Source organism: Medicago sativa, chromosome 1 (genome assembly GCF_051527215.1).
Source record: "Medicago sativa cultivar Bolivia chromosome 1, Bolivia_mono, whole genome shotgun sequence".
Classification (NCBI taxonomy): Eukaryota; Viridiplantae; Streptophyta; class Magnoliopsida; order Fabales; family Fabaceae; genus Medicago; species Medicago sativa.
In genome coordinates this window covers 86575933-86594684 of record NC_140749.1, presented here as the reverse complement: position 1 = coordinate 86594684, position 18752 = coordinate 86575933, and the positions used below count along the sequence as shown (strand labels likewise).

The 18752-nt window shown below is 33.0% G+C and overlaps 4 protein-coding genes across 6 annotated transcripts; all 4 read right to left on the bottom strand.

The window, feature by feature from the left end:
• Window positions 1-2862: 2862 nt before the first annotated feature.
• On the bottom strand, window positions 2863-4598 carry LOC146958610 (non-specific lipid transfer protein GPI-anchored 26-like). 2 transcript variants are annotated; one of them, XM_085740129.1, is made up of 2 exons: window positions 4191-4598; window positions 2863-3186 (listed from the first exon to the last, which is right to left on the bottom strand). In XM_085740129.1, the coding sequence occupies exons 1-2, from the start codon at window positions 4495-4497 to the stop codon at window positions 3032-3034; spliced, it is 462 nt and encodes a 153-aa protein (XP_085596255.1). In that variant the 5' UTR covers window positions 4498-4598; the 3' UTR covers window positions 2863-3031. The 2 variants fall into 2 exon arrangements, with proteins under 2 accessions (XP_085596255.1, XP_085596256.1); XM_085740130.1 differs by having other exon boundaries at window positions 2863-3183.
• Window positions 4599-7099: 2501 nt separating this feature from the next.
• On the bottom strand, window positions 7100-8259 carry LOC146958609 (non-specific lipid transfer protein GPI-anchored 5-like). 2 transcript variants are annotated; one of them, XM_085731357.1, is made up of 2 exons: window positions 7843-8259; window positions 7100-7601 (listed from the first exon to the last, which is right to left on the bottom strand). In XM_085731357.1, the coding sequence occupies exons 1-2, from the start codon at window positions 8153-8155 to the stop codon at window positions 7429-7431; spliced, it is 486 nt and encodes a 161-aa protein (XP_085587483.1). In that variant the 5' UTR covers window positions 8156-8259; the 3' UTR covers window positions 7100-7428. The 2 variants fall into 2 exon arrangements, with proteins under 2 accessions (XP_085587483.1, XP_085587546.1); XM_085731420.1 differs by having other exon boundaries at window positions 7100-7598; window positions 7843-8251.
• A 2745-nt stretch (window positions 8260-11004) lies between these two features.
• Window positions 11005-13513, bottom strand: LOC146958608 (non-specific lipid transfer protein GPI-anchored 5-like). The gene is made up of 3 exons (XM_085731255.1): window positions 13440-13513; window positions 12994-13256; window positions 11005-12405 (listed from the first exon to the last, which is right to left on the bottom strand). The coding sequence occupies exons 1-3, from the start codon at window positions 13496-13498 to the stop codon at window positions 12257-12259; spliced, it is 471 nt and encodes a 156-aa protein (XP_085587381.1). The 5' UTR covers window positions 13499-13513; the 3' UTR covers window positions 11005-12256.
• A 2636-nt stretch (window positions 13514-16149) lies between these two features.
• LOC146958607 (uncharacterized) lies at window positions 16150-17507 on the bottom strand. Its single transcript, XM_085731220.1, has 2 exons — window positions 17170-17507; window positions 16150-16587 (listed from the first exon to the last, which is right to left on the bottom strand). Exons 1-2 carry the CDS (start codon window positions 17275-17277, stop codon window positions 16183-16185), a joined length of 513 nt encoding a protein of 170 aa, XP_085587346.1. The 5' UTR covers window positions 17278-17507; the 3' UTR covers window positions 16150-16182.
• Between the last annotated feature and the right edge of the window lie 1245 nt (window positions 17508-18752).

The following is an 18752-nucleotide window of genomic DNA, read 5'->3' as shown; positions in this document are numbered from 1 at the left end:
TGATATATCACTGCACTCCTTTGTCTTTGCAATGACTAATCACTTCTCATTTTTAGTGTTTCTTGAATGCATTGACGGAGCTTCCTTGAGACAAATGGAGACATGCATGCATGGCATCACAACGTTTGTATGCACTCCCCATCATCACCGTATCTGAGATAGGCAAAAAAGACGACCTTTCTAGACCCAAAAAAGTAAATCTAAAATTTGGCTCTAAAATAAAATTAAAAAATTATTAATAAAAAAAAAACTTAAATTATAAAAGGAGGTGTTAGATGTTGATGCAAATGATTTTTTTTTTTTAATCGAAAGTGTTGAAAATATATTAGCCAAATAAGTTGATTTCAACATTTGAAATTCATGAGTCTGTCAAAGCCGTATATTGTTATCAAAATGTTTCAATTGCTTATCGAGTCCTCTTAACTATGTTGGTGAGTTTTGCATCTAAAGAAAGAAAAAGTTTCTAAGTTAAAATTATTGAAAAACTACCTTAAATCGTCAATGTCACAAAACGAGGTTGAATGGTCTAGATTCTAGCCATTTTATGTATTTAGAAAGATACGATCTATGAAGCTCGGATACTCCAAAATGGTGTCGTACCCGTGTCGGATACGTATCGGATACCGATATTCCGCGGATACTCCGGATACCGTATCCCAGAAGTATCGGAATTAATTATTTTAATTTAAAATATATATTTTATCGAATACTTAAAAGATACTCGACGGATACACACATATACTTATAAGATACTTCACACAGACGTATCCAAAAAAAATGAAGTGTATAAAAATGAGATTGTGTTGTGAAAATTTAAGATACGAATCACTATAATTACTTTTCAATTAACAAATTAAATATTATGATTTTGGTGGATGAAAGTAACGAGAGAGGAGAGATTTCATCAATCAACATTAAACAAACTTTGTTTTGAGTTCTTTTATTGATACATTTGTTGATATCCTAACATATGAATGAAAATAGAATATGATTTATACAAAAACTTTACATTTTTTATTTTGATCATATGTATTTTTTTTTTTTTGTAAATTGTAACTTTTATGATTATATAGTATGAGTAATCAATGTTTTTTTTAAGTATTTTACAAGCATATAAATTTTAATATAAATATTTTGTTACCGTATCTTAGCTGTATCGTATCCTAAATTTTAAAAATTTCGCGTATTCGCGTACCCGTATCGTATCGTACCCGTATCGCACTACGTATCCGGGCTTCATAGGATACGATAGAACACATTAAATGGTCCAGACACAATTTATTCGTGACTCTGTATCCATAAATGGTTTTGCTTGAACATTTGAATATTAAATAAATAAAAAAATTCAATGTTTTTGTATGCAAATTATTTTCACACATTGGAAATTCAAATTTTTCATATACTTATTGGTTAGCATTCAAATTGTAAGTTCGTCTTAGGCCACAAAAATTTCAAAAACATCCCTGACATTCCCTCTGTTTCACTGTTACTTATATTTTTTTTAGAGAGATCCATTACTTATCTCTTTGTTTCACTATTTTGTCAATTTACTGCATTTTCATAAAAGTACTATTTGGTTTCTAGCGCACACGTTTTATCAACGTAAATGTATTTTCATCAAGGTTACGCTTTCAACAAAGTACTATTTGAAAATATACTTGGGAATAAATATCAAGTTCGGTAGAAAGGTAAATAAAGTCTGGATACAAAATATTTCAACTGATCGCTAATTTTCCACTTAAATTAAATAAAAGATATTTTGTTATTTGTAGTAAAGATAATTTACTTCACTTGACAAATAGAAAAAGACAATTTACTTCCATTTTTTAGTATACATGATATAGAATCTGAATTAATTTTCATTTTAATTAATAATATTTATGTATTGTCGTTAAATTTAAATATAGCTTTAGTCGAAGGCTTGTATGGTTAGTTCAAAGAAATAACACATCCAACTTTTCTTGATGGCAGATAAGAGATGTCTATGTGGACTATGTATTTGTTTGATTCTCAAATGCATGTATAGTGGATTCTCATATAAATTTAGTTGCAAGAGAATTCAAGAGCATAATCATATTATGTACCAGCTTTAAAAAATTGCAGCAATTATTAAATCTACCATGGGTAATTAATCAATCAATTAGATATCGTGTAATATCCTATTAAGGAATTAGCTGGTTGTGTGTGAGTGTAAGAGAAGGTGATGTTCAATTTGTCGTGATTTTATGATCCACGATGAGTGCGCAACACAAGAACCTAGCTTGCCACACTTTGGTAATGACATCGTCTTTGGTGAACAAGACTCATATTGGTGGGAGGACAAAAAAGAATCCTCTTTGTATTGGAATTGTGGTAACAACTTGAGATGAGAAACAAGTTCATACTTTGGTTAGGGTATTCAAATCATTTAGGATTTTCTATAATTAAATTAATTTTAAAATAATCGTGTTAAGTAAAATGGAAAGGAAGCATTGGCGCAACATGTAAAGTTGTTGTCATGTGACTGAAGGGTCACAAGTTCAGGTCCTAAAAACAATCTTTTATAAAGAATATGATAAAGTTCAGGTCCTAAAAACAATCTTGTATAAAGAATATGATAAAGTTGCTTACATTACACCAGATGAGGTTTTTTCCCGAATTTTGTGCATGTGGAAGCTTTAGTGCACCAGACTGTCCTTTTATTTTAAGCAAAATGGTCTAAAATGTACATTTACAAGTAGATCCGCTTAAGTACATGATAAAAGAGTTTTTTGTATATTTTAACCTAAGATGAGAGAGAAGTGTAATCCACTCTTAATAAAAACAAAGACTGAGTATTTTTCTCGCTGGATTCAACAGTATTGTTGAGAACTGAGAGGAAACTGCACAATTCTACATTAATGTTTCTCGCCACACCACACAATACAACACCACATAAACGAAAAAGTTGAGAAGGAGTTACAATCTAAATGGGAGATCTATATGAATTAAAAAATTACAAACTCAACAAGTGAAAATAACAATCTAAATGGAAGTTCTAGGAATTACATAATCAATATGCCAGTATGTCCCGAAAGTTGAAGCATAAATATGTTGCTGCAAAAACAACGAATAACATAGAAATTGATAACTTGATGGAATTTCCACCGGACGAGCCACCAGGTGTGGGTGGCACGGCTCTTGATCCAGCTGGTGAATTGGCTACTACTATACACACAAGGTGCAAGTTAATTAGCAGAAAATTCATACCTTAATAAATAGAATGGTTGATAGGAGAGATAAAAAAAAATCATTTTTCAAGAAAATACACTTAATAAGATATGTTGACTAAAGTGGTACATTTATTGCATCTTAACTTATGGAATGTTGTATAGGTTAGAAAAACCCTATTAAAAAAAGAAAGTACAGTTTGTGGATTTATTCACTCCAATTTGTGCATTTAAGCATGCACTAATGACTTATTCACTCCAGTTTCATATATATAAAAAAAGATTATTTTTTAGTTTAATAAACCTAAATAATAATCGTTTCTTATACATGAGACCTGAGAGAGTATGTTAGTGATGTTAGTTAATTTCATATTCTTTTATGTCCATTTTGGTTAGAATGAGAAGAGTTATACTATTTGCGTGATATGTTTTGATGCTTGTTTGATTTTCCGATGACAAAAATAAATAATAATAATAATAATCATTGATTTTGTTAAAATTGAATTGAATGCCAAATCATTTATATTCGATGTATTGATAAAAAAAATTGATTGAACAATAAAATCGAAGCTAAAAATAAATTATATTTTTCGACGCCAGGAATCAATGTTAGAGTAAACATCAAATTCTAACTTCCAATTTGAATCAATTTCAAAGGCAAACTAATTTGTACGAAATCACGATGACATAGCGATTTTGTTGAAGCTTTAAAGTGTACATGCTCCGGTCACTAATATAAGCAAAAATTCAATTTCTAGGTTCATTCAATTAATGATGTATGTAGTCTTTATCATAGGTTACACACATAATTTATTGAATGAACCTAGAAAGTGGATTTTTGCTTATATTAGTGATCGGAGGGTGTAGTTTTTACTAAAATTTTGATGACTTGCGTAGACTTGATATCCCAAATTCAAATATACATGTCAAAATCAATCAATTGTATATTGCAGAAAAGACCAATCTATAGAGTTGAGATTAGAAGAAATATTGATGACATACTTTTGCATAGACTGACTGGTGGGGTCTGTACGTTGCAAGCAGCAGGCAAAGCAAGAGCTTGGGTTTGGTTAATCCCCCATGATCCACCATCAAGAACCAGACAGAGACATTGTGGTTGTGTTTTCACAACATTAGCAAGTTTTGTGCAGCACCCTATAGTTGGTGTTGATGATTTCCCCCTGACATAATCTAGGCATGGTGACAGACTCAGTAACGCATTCATGCAACTTGATTGTGCCGTAACACCTGCGCAGATCAATGCTAATGTAACCAAAACAAGACATATATTCAATTTTACCTGTGCCATTGGAAAATTTTAGTGAAATTTTGCCTTGTGATTGATTTACAATAGCTATAGCTAGGATGACTTTTATATAGAAATATTTTGTTTGGTAGTTTGGAGGGGTGGGGGAGAGAGAGTTTAGAGGGATGGAAAATATAGAGTAAAATGAAGAAATATTTCATATTTTTTGAAAGAGTATTTTTTTATATAATGTTAAAATAATGTTTTTGATTAGTATATTTTTAATTTAAAGAATACTATAACAACATGGATTAGTTTGAAGAATTCATATAAACCCTCCCAAAATTTTCAAAACCCTTTTCCAATTCAATTTTTAAGTTTCTTCAAATTAGAAATTTTTTGTATTATTGTTGGAACATTGGTGTGCAGTTGGAAAGAAAATTGGAAGGTTGGAAAATTAAAAACCAAGTAATAAACCTTTGAGCTAGTGTGGTGTGAATTAACAAAATAGAACGTGAGGTCTCACATAAAGTAGAACACAATATTTAATTTTTTAAATACGTGATAATGATAAAAATAATAGTAATTATTATTTTTTATTCATAGATATCACTTCCCACAATTTTAGCCTATGTTTGTTGTCATAAGATTGAGAATACATCTGAGTTTCTTATTTTCCTTCCTTCATATCCTATTAGTTTGTTTATTTTTTATCTTATCCATAAAAGTTGTTGAAGTGATTAGTAGGTAAGTTTCTTTTGACTTTATATATCCACGAGTAACTGTTGTCACAATTTTAGTTAAACCAATTACACAATCTCTACATAAATAGAGGACTTGACTCAGTTCAAAAACACACCAAAGAGTTTCGTTGAGTTGTCGATAACTCTTTCTCTCTTCTACCTCTTTCTGCTCGATGCACTTCCGAGCCATTTCTTCCCTTTCTTTTTCGCCCCTTCGGAATTAAGAGTGTTCGTATAATGTCCATTCGAAAAAAAGAACGGTCTTAAGAGCATAGTCTCTTCGATAATTAATTTTTTCTCTTCGGAATAAAGAGTATTTTTAAGATCATTGCCCCTTTTCAGGAATAATGTCCTTTCAAAATTAAGAATATAATGATCTTAAAAGCATAGTCTCTTCGATAATATATGTCCCTTTGGAATAAAGATTATTTTTAAGATCAAAGTCTATTTTCAAGAATAATATATCTTCGGAATTAAGAATGAAGAAGTATAGTTTCATTCAATATTTTCTTCACTTGGAGAAGTTAGAGGTTAGAATGGTAGTAGCATCATATTTGCGTGTTCATAGTATCATAGCTGGAGAAGTTAAAAGTTAGAATGGTGGAAACACCTTGTTTGAGTGGTCTCTGTACCATAATAAAATGGCCTACCATATTATAGTGGTTTCAGTATTAAATTTGAGTGACTTTAATAATCGTATTTGTGGGTGTAATTCTTGAACATTTTTATAGTTGAATTTGTTTTATCCTGGAGGCGGCATGGTTGATACTCTGTATTGCACAACTTTAATTTGGACAACGCCAAGAAACGTCTTAAATAGAGCTACCTAATCGTGACTCAACCTATTAACAACTTTGATAGATGAAAATTCTTTTTCAAAATAGATTTTGGAAATCCAAATATAATAGTTTGGAAATCCAAAAACCAACATTTTAAAGACGGATCAATTGCAATCATAACAATTATGAAGTAAAATGAACATCCAAAAACTTTTATTTTCCAATGTCCTCCAGTGCTTCCACAATTCTACTTGCTTCTTCCTTTTTCTCAAAACCATCCAATGTCCTCCAGTTCCTCGAGTACTCTAGTGGATGAACTGCTAAAATTTAATCGTGGAAGCTGTCTAGGACCATAAATCTATAAAATTTCCTTAACAAATGTCCTCACTAGTACACTCTCGTGTTCTTTAGAATTTTCTTTGTTTTACTTTTTAAAATATCTACCATTTAGTTATTTCAAAAAAATATATTATTTAATTCATTTCCCTTTCATATTTTTTCCTTTTTTATGTGTGTGCGCCTAAATTACTTATATTTATGCTTGTGACCAAACAAGTGTATCTCGTTGATTTTCGATTCAAATATTGATTGTTGATGCTGATTATTCTGTGGATTATTTATGTCAAGCCAAGTGACATCATTGTACGACTTTGTCCTACAATTAATCACTTCTCATTTTCAATGTTTGTTGCATGCAATGGTTGGGCTTCCTTGTGACAAATGGAGATCATGCATGACATCCACAAAGTTTGTATTTACTCCACTGTTTTATAGTGACACACTCCCTCCGGTCCTATTTATAAGAGAAATTTTGGTCAACAAAAGTTAATGTATTTGGTTAAAAATTTGGACCAGATACATCCACTTTTGTTGACTCAAATTTTTCTTATAAATAGAATCGGATGGAGTATTTAATTTGTATTAATTAGTTGTTAGAATGAATGATCTCATTTTTAATTTTTAAGATAAGATAATATTAATTACTTAATTTTAAATTATATTATCTAATTAATATTACCTTGGTCATTCTCAAGTTAGTACATATTTTGCTATATATTTAGGGTCTTGCTAACAAGTGCCCTAAGGGCATTGTTTAAGGAACCCACAAAAGGAAATTATGTCTTGAAAATACAAGTCAAACACTTGTTAAAGTTATAATCGTACAATTTCCAATGCAAAAGTTGCTACTTTTAGATGCTTAAACAATGCCCTTAGGGCACTTGTTAGCATTTTCCATATATTTACAGTAATAGTGATTACACCTATACATGATGATTCCTTAAAAAAAAAAAAAAAATATTTTAAGTTTTAAATATAATTAATAATTTCTCGCTCGATTCAATAGTATTATTGAGAAGAAACTGCACAGTTCTACATCAATGTTTCTCACAAGACCACACAATGCAACACTGCACAACCAAATATCTTGCGGTCACAAAACTAAATATATTAGAAGAAACTAAATGGGAGATCTATATGAACGAAAAAAAACAATATGCCAGTATGTCCTGAAAGTTGAAGCATAGATATGTTGCTGCAAAGATAACGAACAACATAGGAGTTGATTTCTTGACGGAATTTCCCCTGGACGAGCCACCATCTGTTGGTGGCACGGTTCTGGATCCAGCTGGTGGATTGGCTACTGCTATACACACAAGAAGGGGTAAAATTACTTCAATTCATGGAAGATTTTGTTGAAGCAATCAATTTAAAATCAACCAATTTTGGCAAAATCAAACAACATAGTAATTTTGTTGAAGCTTTAAAGAGTAATTTTTACCAAAGTTTCAATGACTTGCCGTGAACTGACATCGCAAATTTAAATATAAAGTAAACATGTCAAAATCAATTATACATTATAAACAAATTTAATTTTAAAGACATACTTTTGCATAGACTGACGGGTGGGGTCTGCACATTGCAAGCAGCAGGTAAGGCAAGAGCTAGGGTTTGGTTAATCCCCAGTGATGATCCTTCGCCGCCAATAATCTGGCAGAGACATTCTGGTTGTGATTTCACAACATTAGCAAGTTGTGTGCAACACCCTGTAGTTGGTGTTGATGAGTTCCCGGTGACATAATCTAGGCACGGTAAAAGACTCACTATCTCATTCTTGCAACTTGATTGTGCTGTAGCACTTGCATAGAGCAAGGTTAATGTAACCAAAACAAGACCTATATTGAATTTTACTTGTTCCATTGGAAATCTTTTAGTGAAATTTTCCTTTGTGATTGATTTACTGTAGCTATAACTAGGATTGCATTTTATAGGGAAATAAAATAAAGTGTCTTGCTAACCAGTGCCCTCAGGACAATGGTTAAGGAACCTACAAATAAAAATTTTGTCTTGGAAACATAAGATGTTGCTTTTGATAAAGTAATGATTACATATCTTTTTCATTAAAACTTGCTTGATTTAGGTACTTAACCATTGCCCTTAGGGCATTGGTTAGCATTCTCCTAAAATAAAATAAGGGAAATGTTAACGAGTGCTTTGTGCACTCTTTAAGATCTTTAAATGGTAATTTTATGTGAAAATTTGTATAATTAACGTATTGGAAATTGAAATAATTGATTTTTTTATGAAATAATTTCTTCTTTTAGAATCCTTAAAAAGTGTTCCGGGGACACTCGTTAACAACTCATATGAAATAAATAGATAAATACGTAGAAAGTGAAGGAAGGTTATTACGTGGGTGAAGTACAAAAAATTTAAACGTGGAAGCTGGCTAGAACCACATGTCTATGAAATTAAATTGCACATGAAAAATTCCACTCGAGTTGATTATGTGGATGACTCAGCCTTTAGCATGAAATTGAGTGAACTATGTCTTTCAGCTAGAATGAGATTTTGAAAAATTTACTTAAGACAAGAAGAACTACGTGTTCCTAAACTTGATACGCTGTCTTTGGAAATTGGAAATCAATGCATGAGAAATTTTTGGGATGGGAAAAATATTGTGATGTCACACTTTTTCAGCTCATTGATTTTAGCTAGATATAATATTGACATATAGGTGAGGGATGTTCAACGGTTTAAACTTGCTGATAATGTTTCAATTCAAAGAGGAGAGGTGGTGGAAGAAGGTATGAAAAAGCTAAGTTACAGTGCTACATGAATTGAGAAAACGATGATGGTGGAAGGAGGCATGGAAAAAAATTTTGCGGTGTGGATGTATGATAAAAGTGTGCTCTTTATTTAATCTAATGGTTAAAATTAGTTTTTCTATGGTGGAAAGTTTTCACCTTTCCCATGGTAAATCCCACCCTCTGTGAAAACAAAGAAAGGCCGAACACGGAAGAAAACAACTTCTCCAACATGGTCTCACCGGAAACAACAAAAATGACGACGGCAAAAAAACAACCCCATGAAATACTATTCACTACCGTCAACCATGAGCTTTTCCAGGGATAACCGACGACAAGAAGCTGTTTTGGCGTTGGCAGGAAGAGCGGGAGAAAGGAAACAATGTCGTCGAGAAAAGTTTGGCCAAATAGTGGGTACGTCTTCATCATCGCAGGTCCTGTCTTCACCATCGTCGTTGGATAATCTCCATAGAGGAACATGTGGATCACACAAAGTCGATTTCCCGCTTCTAACCTTATATATTTTTATACCCAAAAAGACAAGAATTGATCTCCTAACCATTCCTTTAAGAGGTTCAAGTACCACTTGTATCAATTCATTGTCGGTAGAATCACCTAAACCTTTCGTGCATAACGCTTAGTGTTGCCCTTTTTCTTTAAACTCATAAAATATAGTTTCGTCATCAGTTGAATGCATTTAAAGAATATAATTTTATCTAAATAATGAAAGAAAGAAACTAAAATTAAAATACTATCAACTACCGTACTTCTTTCGGATTGGAATGAGTAAAAATGATAGTTGAAAAGTTGGTGTATATGTAGACTAAATTTTTAATCGCATACATTAATTTTTCAACTACGACTTTTACTAAATTTTTAAATTATTTTTTATTTTTAAATTAATATAATTTCATTTATATTATTTTTATTTTAAAAAATAGGCAAAATGCCGCGTGTGCCCTTAAAAAAAATAAAAAACAAAATTAATTATACAGTCAGCGTGCCACATAATCAGATATGCACAGTCAGACTCAGCATGCCACATCAGGATTTTGTCCAGTCAGATGGCCTCAGGGTCTAAAACGAAAGAATCTTAAATTACAAGGTTGAAATCTAAACTTTTTTTTACAGGGGGGTAAACCGGAACTCGTCCAAATTACAGGGGGTAAAGACATATTAACCCTATATTTTATTTCAAAAGAAGTATATATGTGAGGACATTTTCGTCTGACTTGTATTTTTATCACTTTTAGGCGTTGTTTGTTTCAAAGGAATGTGCCACGATGAAAAGTAGCAGAAGGGAAAGCTTATCAAAATATGTGTCATCAGGTTCTCCTATATGATGAAATGAAAGATTGGTTGAGGTGGCCCTCCAAGCAAAATGATTTCCATCAACAATGCGAAGAAACAAGAGAGTGGACTAGTTATCTTATAAAAGGACCAAGGTGCCCTTGCTTTTAAATTTTTCACGCACACGTCTTTTTCTTTACTCCAATTATTACTTGCTTCTCACACCTCATTAAATATTTTGTCAAATAACCTAGTGGTGGTTGTAATTCACACGTTTGAAGTCTGGAATTTGATCTACAACCCATGTATAATATTGTCTTTTTAGCTATCAACTAAGTTGTACTTACATGACTACTACTCCCACCACATTTATCATCGTAGGGTATTTATGACATTTACTAAATATACATCTTTATTTTCTTTCAATTTCTTTTCACTTTTGCTCATCACAAACAATCAAAAAATCATTGCACTTTATTTTTATGTTTTACTCGCTTTCATTCCTTTCCCATTCATTCCTTTCACATTCTTTTATCAGCCAAACATAATATTAGTCTCATTTAACCATATTATATTATGTGTCCTATTTGAGATGCTAATTTTCAATGTAAATAAGAGCAGTTTTAATAAAAAGTAATTAATGATTAATAATAAGCAATTTGAGTCATAGTGTAAGGGCTCTGAATAGCAATTTCATTGCGTATTTCGGGAAGCAGGCCAGATATGAAACAATTTAATAAAGCATTAACATAAAGGCCCAAAACACGGTTACCTAACTTTTCAAATTGGGTTTGGTATTATGCGACTGTGCCGATTTGACGGAGTTTGAACAGCTGGGCCTAGTGATTCTCGTTTGTAGAAGGACCAAAACGAAGCTCTAATGCGCGCGAACACGTCAGCTAACCAGTCAACTGGTTGTTTTGGAATATCCATTTCTACCAAGCCAAGGCTTCACCTTTCATGTAGAAGGAGGCGAAGGAAAGGCGGTTTTCAGTGGGGATGTTGTCCCATCAAAACCGCTTTGAAGAGCCATTCGAGCGGGCCAGTCCCATCAAAACCACTGAGTTCGAATTTGGGGGTCTGTTAGGGTTGTTGTGGTGTGGTGAAACGTTGGTGTTGAAAGGAATGGTTTTGAACAAAAGGTGAGAAGATGTGAGATTGTTGAGTATATTAGGTTTATTGTTGGTACGGTTGAGCTGGGGAATAACCATGGGGTGGGGTTTGGTAACAGTTACCAGTGATGGAAAACAGTGGTGTTGGTGGGTATCTGGTTGGGTTGATTGTTGGTTGTCTAGGGCGGAGTGTATGAGGGTATTGGGAAGAGAAACTGGAAGGGAGGTGAGGTTTGGGTTTGTTGCGGTAATGGAGTCTTGAGTTGGGATGGGTGATGGTGTTACGGTTGTTGTTGATGATGTGGGGTTGTTTTTAGCGGTGAGAGTTGCGAATCATTCATTGAGCATGTTTGTGAGGTTGGCAAACCGTGAATCCATGATGACATCTTGGTTATCAAGCCGAGTGTTGAAGGTGCGTGTGGCTTCACTGATCGCAACTTGTATATTCTGTTGGTTTGTTTGGATAATTTCATCAAGGCGTTGGTTTATAGACTGGATTGCATCGTCTAAGTCTCTAGGGGTGGGGTTGGTTAGTCTTGGAGGCATTGGAAAAGGGAATGAAAGTACCAATGATGATAAGTTCGGTAACTACCTATCAATTAAGCTATACTAGGAAGAAAAGAAAGAAAACGGCAGAAAGAGAAGGTATAAAATAAAAATGCACTAGGTTTTTCATTACAACACATGTGAGAAGTTACATCCTTTAAATACCTAGGTTTACCCTTCATATGGGCCAGAGTCTTATTACATACGGGCCTTGGCCACTTGATTGCTAATGAGTCCACTAAAAAGACATCATAAAGATACTTGGTTTATTTTAAATGGAAATCCTTTAGCCAAAATGGCTTATAGATCTTCCTCCTTGGTTCGGGTTGCCCCTTCTTACTATCCGAATTTCCCCCGGACGAGCCACCACCTGTTGGTGGCACGGTTCTGGATCCAGCTGGTGGATTGGCTACTTCTATACACACAAGAAGGGGTAAATTAATTAGCAGAAAAATATGAATGAAGTGCATGCACTTATGTTAGTGATGTTAGAGCTATTTTTCATTTTTTTCAATGTCCATTTATTGGCCATAGTTAGATCGATAAGAGTTAATGTTATTTGCCTAATATGTTTTGGTGCTTGTTTTACTTTCCGGTGACAAAAGCTTATTTTTGATAATGATAATAATAATAATAATAATAATAATAATAATAATAATAATAATAATAATAATAATAATAATAATAATAATAATAATAATAATAATAATAATAATAATAATAATAATAGATTTTGTTAAACATCAAATTCTAACTTCAATTTAGAATCAATTTAGAAGGCAAAGTTATTTCAATTCATCGAAGATTTTATTGAAGCAATCAATTTTAAAATCAACCAATTTTGGCAAAATCAAACAACATAGTAATTTTGTTGAAGCTTTAAATAGTATTTTTTACCAAAGTTTCAATGACTTGCTGTAAACTGAAATTGCAAATTTAAATATACATTAAACATGTCAAAATCAATTATATATTATAGTCAAATTCAATTTTAATGACATACTTTCGCATTCACTGACAGGTGGGGTCTCCACATTGCAAGCAGCAGGTAAGGCAAGAGCTAGGGTTTGGTTAATCCCCAGTGATGATCCTAATTTTCCACCAATAATCAGGCAGAGGCATTCTGGTTGTGATTTCACAACATTATCAAGGTGTGTGCAGCACCATGTATTTGGTGTTGGCGAGTTCCCTCTAGAGTAGTCTAGGCATGGTATCAGACTCACCAACGCATCCGTGCAATTTGATTGTGCCGTAACACGGGTGGCACTTTGGTGACATAATGTCACCGTGACATTAAATCTGGGCCACACAACACACACCTTTGTGTGGCCCAGATTTAATGTCACTCATACAACACATCTGAGCCACACAACACAAACCTTTGTGTGGCCCAGATTTAATGTCACCGTGACATTATGTCACTGAAGTATTATCCGCCGTAACACCTGCATAGAGCAAAGGTTAATGTAATCAAAAAAAAGACCCATAGTCAATTTTACTAGTGCCATTGGAAATTTTTTAGTGAAATTTTGCCTTTTAATTGATTTCCTATAGCTATAGCTAGGATTGCTATTTATAGGGAAATAAAATAAAATAAATAGAAAAGGGTCTTGCTAACAAGTGCCCTAAGGGCATTGTTTAAGGAACCCATAAAAAGAAATTATGTCTTGAAAATACAAGTCAAATACATGTTAAAGTCATAATCGTACAATTTTCAATGCAAAAGTTGCTATTTTTAGATGCTTAAACAATGCCCTTAGGGCACTTGTTAGCATTTTCCAATAGAAAAATATGTAGAAAGAGAAGGAAGGTTATTACGTGGGTGAAGTACAAAAAATTTAAACGTGGAAGCTGGCTAGAACCATAGTTCTATGGAATTAAATTGCACATAAAAAGTTCCACTCGAGTTGATCATGTGGATGACTCAACCTTTAGCATGAAATTGAAGGAACTGTGTCTTCTAGCTAGAATAAGATTTTGAAAATTTTACATAAGACAACAAGAACTACGTGTTTCTAAACTTGATACGTTGTCTTTGGAAATTGGAAATCAATGCATGAGAAATTTTTGGGATGGGAACAATATTGTGATGTCACACTTATTCATGGTTTTGAGTATATATCCACAAATTTAAATTTATCAACTGCAGCTAGATTTACTAACTCTAGTGAGAGTAATTCTTGGTTGGTCACGTGACCAACAATCATCATTTGGCCACATCCAACAAAATCATGCCACCTCAGAAGGAAATCAAATTTGTCATAAAAAAAAAAACAGTGTCATCTCTGTAAAGGTGGTAAAGGTGAAAACTTTCCCACCATAGGAAAACTAATTTTAACCATTAAATTAAATAAAGAACACACTTTTATCATACACCCACACCACTAGATTTTTTTCCATACCTTCTTCCACCACCATTCTCTTTAATCTCTTAATCTTTTCTTAGAAACCATGGACTGTAACTTATCTTTTTTACCTCATGCTGATCTTGTTACATCTCACAAAAAAAATTTCTTCAACATAGTGAAAACATGAATCCTAAAATCATCAATTTCCTTACAAAATCAACAACTTAAAAACCAATTCCGATTTAGTATAAAATAAGCATCTATTGATAATTTGATAGTGTAACATATACGAAATTCACACTAAAACCCACCAATTTGAACTCAAATCTTAAAATTCATGGCAAATTTAACAATTAAAATAGAAATCAAATATTGTTTTTTTTTTCTTCCAGAAATCAACTTTCCTTTTCCATCAAGCAGATTTCATCAAGATATAATATTGATATATAGGGGAGGGATGTTCAACGGTTTAAACTTGCTGATAATGTTTCAATTCAAAGAGGAGAGGTGGTGGAAGAAGGTATGAAAAAGCTAAGTTACAGTGTTACATAAATTGAGAAAACGATGATGGTGGAAGAAGGCATATGGAAAAAAAATCTTGTGGTGTGGATGTATAATAAAAGTGTGTTCTTTATTTAATCTAATGGTTAAAATTAGTTTTTCCGTGGTGGAAAAGTTTTCACCTTTCCCATGGTAAATCCCACCCTCTGTGAAAACAAAGAAAGGCCGAACATAAGAGAAAACAACTACTCCAACGTGGCCTTACCGGAAACAACAAAAATGACGACGGTGAAAACAACGCCGTCAAATACTATTCACTATCGTCAACCATGAGCTTCTCCAGGGATAAACAACGACAAGAAGTTGATTCGGGAGAAAGGAAACGATGTCGTCGAGAAAAGTTTGGCCAAAGAGTGGGTACGTCTTCATCATCGCAGGTGATGTCTTTACCATCGTCGTTGGATAATCACCATAGAGGAACATGTGGAACACACAAAGTGCGATTCCCCGCTTCTAACCTTGTAGATTTTTATACCCAGAAAGACAATAATTGAACTTCTAACCATTCCTTTAAGGGGTTCAAGTACCACTTGTACCAATTCATTGTCGGTAGAATCACCTAAACCTACCATGCATAACGCTTAGTGTTGCCCTTTTTCTATAAACTCATAAAATATAGTTTCGTCATCAGTTGAATGCATTTAAAGAATATAATTTTATCTAAATAATGAAATAAAGAAACTAAAATTAAAATATTATCAACTACCGTGCTTCTTTCGGAATGAAATGAGTAAAAATGATAGTTGAAAAGTTGGTGTATATGTAGACTAAATTTTTAATAGCATACATTAATTTTTCAACTACGACTTTTACTTATATTTTATTTCGAAATGAGTATATATGTGAGTAGGGGTGTTCGCGGTGCGGTTCGGCTCGGTTATGAGGGAAAAAGTGAACCGATCCAAAAAATAAAATACACGCGGTTCGGCTCGGTTCGGTTGGTATTAAAAAAATCAACCGAACCGATCCGATCCAATTTAACGCGGTTGAATTTGGATCGGTTTTCGGTTATCCAAATTGTAAATAAGTGATAGTAATGCTTGTATTAAAAATCATTTTGAGTCATTTTTTCCTTGCTGCACTCATAAAGTATACAAGACGATTTTGTAGTAATTTCTTTTTTCTTTCATATATTAGGTAGTAGCAAATTCTTTCATAATTCCATAAGTTGTAGAATATTATTTTCATATATTAACCTAGTCCATCTACAGCCAAAATCCAAAATTAAATAATCCATCCAGCCAAAAATTAAATCCAAAATCCAGCATTCCCATTCTTTTCTCTTATCCCCTCCTAAACATACTTCTTAGCTTATGTTTCTCATCAGTTAAAATATCCCAACAATCTCTAGCAGCTGCAATCCTAGAGGGAATTGGGAATCTAGGCTGCACAACACTCATGAAATAGCGAAATTCCTTCCCCTCGACAAACTTAAAAGGTAACTCATCAACAATTATCATCCTAGCTAACGCTTTCCTACATTCGTTAACATCAAAATGGATAGTGGCAAGAGTGCTACTAGTTCCTTTCCCATCTTCTTTTTTCAATGGTTGAGGAGTCCTAGCGTTCACATCATTTTCCCCCTCCATACTTGATGGCAGTGTTGCTAGTAGTCCAGGTTCAGCAGTACAATTCACAGATTCAACATTTCCAGCTATTCTACTCTCATTAGTTTGAATGTTTTCAGCCTGCAAAATATCCACATACAACTCAGTACATAATTCTATGACAAAGTAGATTCCAAACATACATTCTTATATGAAAAAACAAAACAAAACAATCGACAATTGTAATTACCAAACAACATTTTTATTTAAAAAAAAAAAGCAACCCAAGCATATTTCTAAACAAATAGAACATAAATAAAAATAAAATAGCACATTGAGCAAAGAAGTGATTCAAAGAAGTTATACCAGATAGTTATACTAAAGAAGAACTGATAAAAAAATCAATCAACATTTTTTTATACACGAAGAAGTTATAACAAAGAAGCAAGTGATTCAAAGAACCAATTCTTTCTAATTTATTTCATTCAACAATTGATCATTGATTTTCACAAACTGATAAAAAAAAGGCCCTGAAAGTGATTCGAAGGGAAGAAAAAAAAGTGACTCAAATAGTTTTCCTAAAAGTAGAAAAAGTTATACGAGATAATAGCACACTTTAATCATGGATTTTCACAAACTGGACAAAATCCCATTCTTTCTAATCTATTTCATTCAGCGATTGAATATAAGGAAAAAAGCATCAGAGTAGTACGAAAATGTTACCTGATGACCCATAGAGAGAGAATCGGAGCCGATAAGAGGATTGTTGGTGATGCTTGCCGAAGAGGATGAAGGAATAGGCGGTGGTGGTACTGGAGTTCGGCGACGCATTGCAAATGGACAGAAGAGAGGTAAGGTGCTGTTTGGATTTTCACTTTTATGAGTGTTGGAAGTTTAAGTTTAATAGCAAATGAGTGTTGGAAGTTTAAGTTTAATAGCAAAAGTCATTGGTTGAGTAAAACAAGGAATTAAACACGCTTGGTAGTTGTGTTGGTAATTGGTGAGTGATATGAGGAGTTTAAGTTAACAAAGGTAGTGCACTGGTGTAGAGTAGTAGAAGAGTCGAGTGACATTATATCATAATAAGTGCGGTTCGGTCCGGTTTGTAAGTAAAAAACCGAAAACCGAACCGAACCGTTCGGTTTTTACTATATATGGCCCAAACACATCCAAAAAGTATCGGTTTTTTGCGGTTTTCGGTTTTTTTGGATCGGTTGGCGGTTTTTTTTTGGATCGGTTCAGTTCTGAACACCCCTATATATGAGGACAATTTCGTCTAATTCATATTTTTTCATAATACCATCGACTTCGTATTTTTATCACTTTTAGGTGTTGTTTGTTTCAAAGAAATGTGCCACAACGAAAAGTAGCATAAGGGAAAGTTTATCAAAACACGTGTCATCAGGTTCTCTTATATGATGAAAGGAAAGATTGGTTGAGGTGGCCCTCCTGGCAAAATGCTTTCCATCAACAATGCGAGGAAACAAGAGAATGGACTTGTTATCTTATAAAAGGACCAAAGTGCCCTTGCTTTTAATTTTTTTAACTTACACATGTTTTTCTTTACTCCAATTATTACTTGCTTCTCACATCTCATTAAATATTTTGTCAAATAAACTAGTGGTGGTTGTAATTCACACATTGTAATGTGGAGAAGTTTGAAGTCCGGAGTTCGAACTCCAACCCATGTATAATATTGTATTTTCAACTTTCGACTAAGTTGTACTTACATGACTACTACTCCCACCACATTTATCATTGTAGGGTATTTATGACATTTACTAAATATACATCTTTATTTTTTTCACTTTCTTTTCACTTTTGCTCATCCCAAACAATCAAAAAATCATTGCACTTTATTTCCATCTTTTACTCACTTTCATTCCTTTCCCATTCATTCCTTTCACATTCTTTTATCAGCCAAACACAACATTAGTCTTATTTAACCATATTATATTATGTGTCGATTTTGATATGCTAATTTTCAATGTAAATAAGGGCAACTTTATTAAAAAGTCATTAATGATTAATAATAAACAATTTAAGATAAATAAATTTTCGAAACGAGACACATAATATTAGGGGTGGGAAAATTGATCCAGTTGATGGGTGAGTTGATTTTTTAAACTTGACAACTTAAGTTGATCTTCTTAATTTAACCGGTTGAAAAGTGACGCTGGAATAGAACGGGTTAGCTTTGCCTCTTGGATGAGTTTAAAAATAATACTCCGTCCCAAATTATAAGCAAAAAAATCTCATTTTCTTTGTCCCAAAATATAAGCAAAAAAGACCAACTTTTATACTAT

Bases quoted from the DNA above. Each gene is read 5' to 3' on its own strand.
- LOC146958609 (XM_085731357.1), bottom strand. From the start codon at position 8,155: ATGGAACAAGTAAAATTCAATATAGGTCTTGTTTTGGTTACATTAACC. The intron at 7,602-7,842 runs GTATGTCTTTAA...TTGTGTGTATAG, and splicing joins ACCCGTCAGTCTATGCAAAA to CAGTAGCCAATCCACCAGCT.
- LOC146958610 (XM_085740129.1), bottom strand. From the start codon at position 4,497: ATGGCACAGGTAAAATTGAATATATGTCTTGTTTTGGTTACATTAGCA. The intron at 3,187-4,190 runs GTATGTCATCAA...TTGTGTGTATAG, and splicing joins ACCAGTCAGTCTATGCAAAA to TAGTAGCCAATTCACCAGCT.
- LOC146958607 (XM_085731220.1), bottom strand. From the start codon at position 17,277: ATGCGTCGCCGAACTCCAGTACCACCACCGCCTATTCCTTCATCCTCT. The intron at 16,588-17,169 runs GTAACATTTTCG...GATATTTTGCAG, and splicing joins CTCTCTCTATGGGTCATCAG to GCTGAAAACATTCAAACTAA.
- LOC146958608 (XM_085731255.1), bottom strand. From the start codon at position 13,498: ATGGCACTAGTAAAATTGACTATGGGTCTTTTTTTTGATTACATTAAC. The intron at 13,257-13,439 runs GCAGGTGTTACG...ATGTCACCAAAG, and splicing joins TACATTAACCTTTGCTCTAT to TGCCACCCGTGTTACGGCAC. The intron at 12,406-12,993 runs GTATGTCATTAA...TTGTGTGTATAG, and splicing joins ACCTGTCAGTGAATGCGAAA to AAGTAGCCAATCCACCAGCT.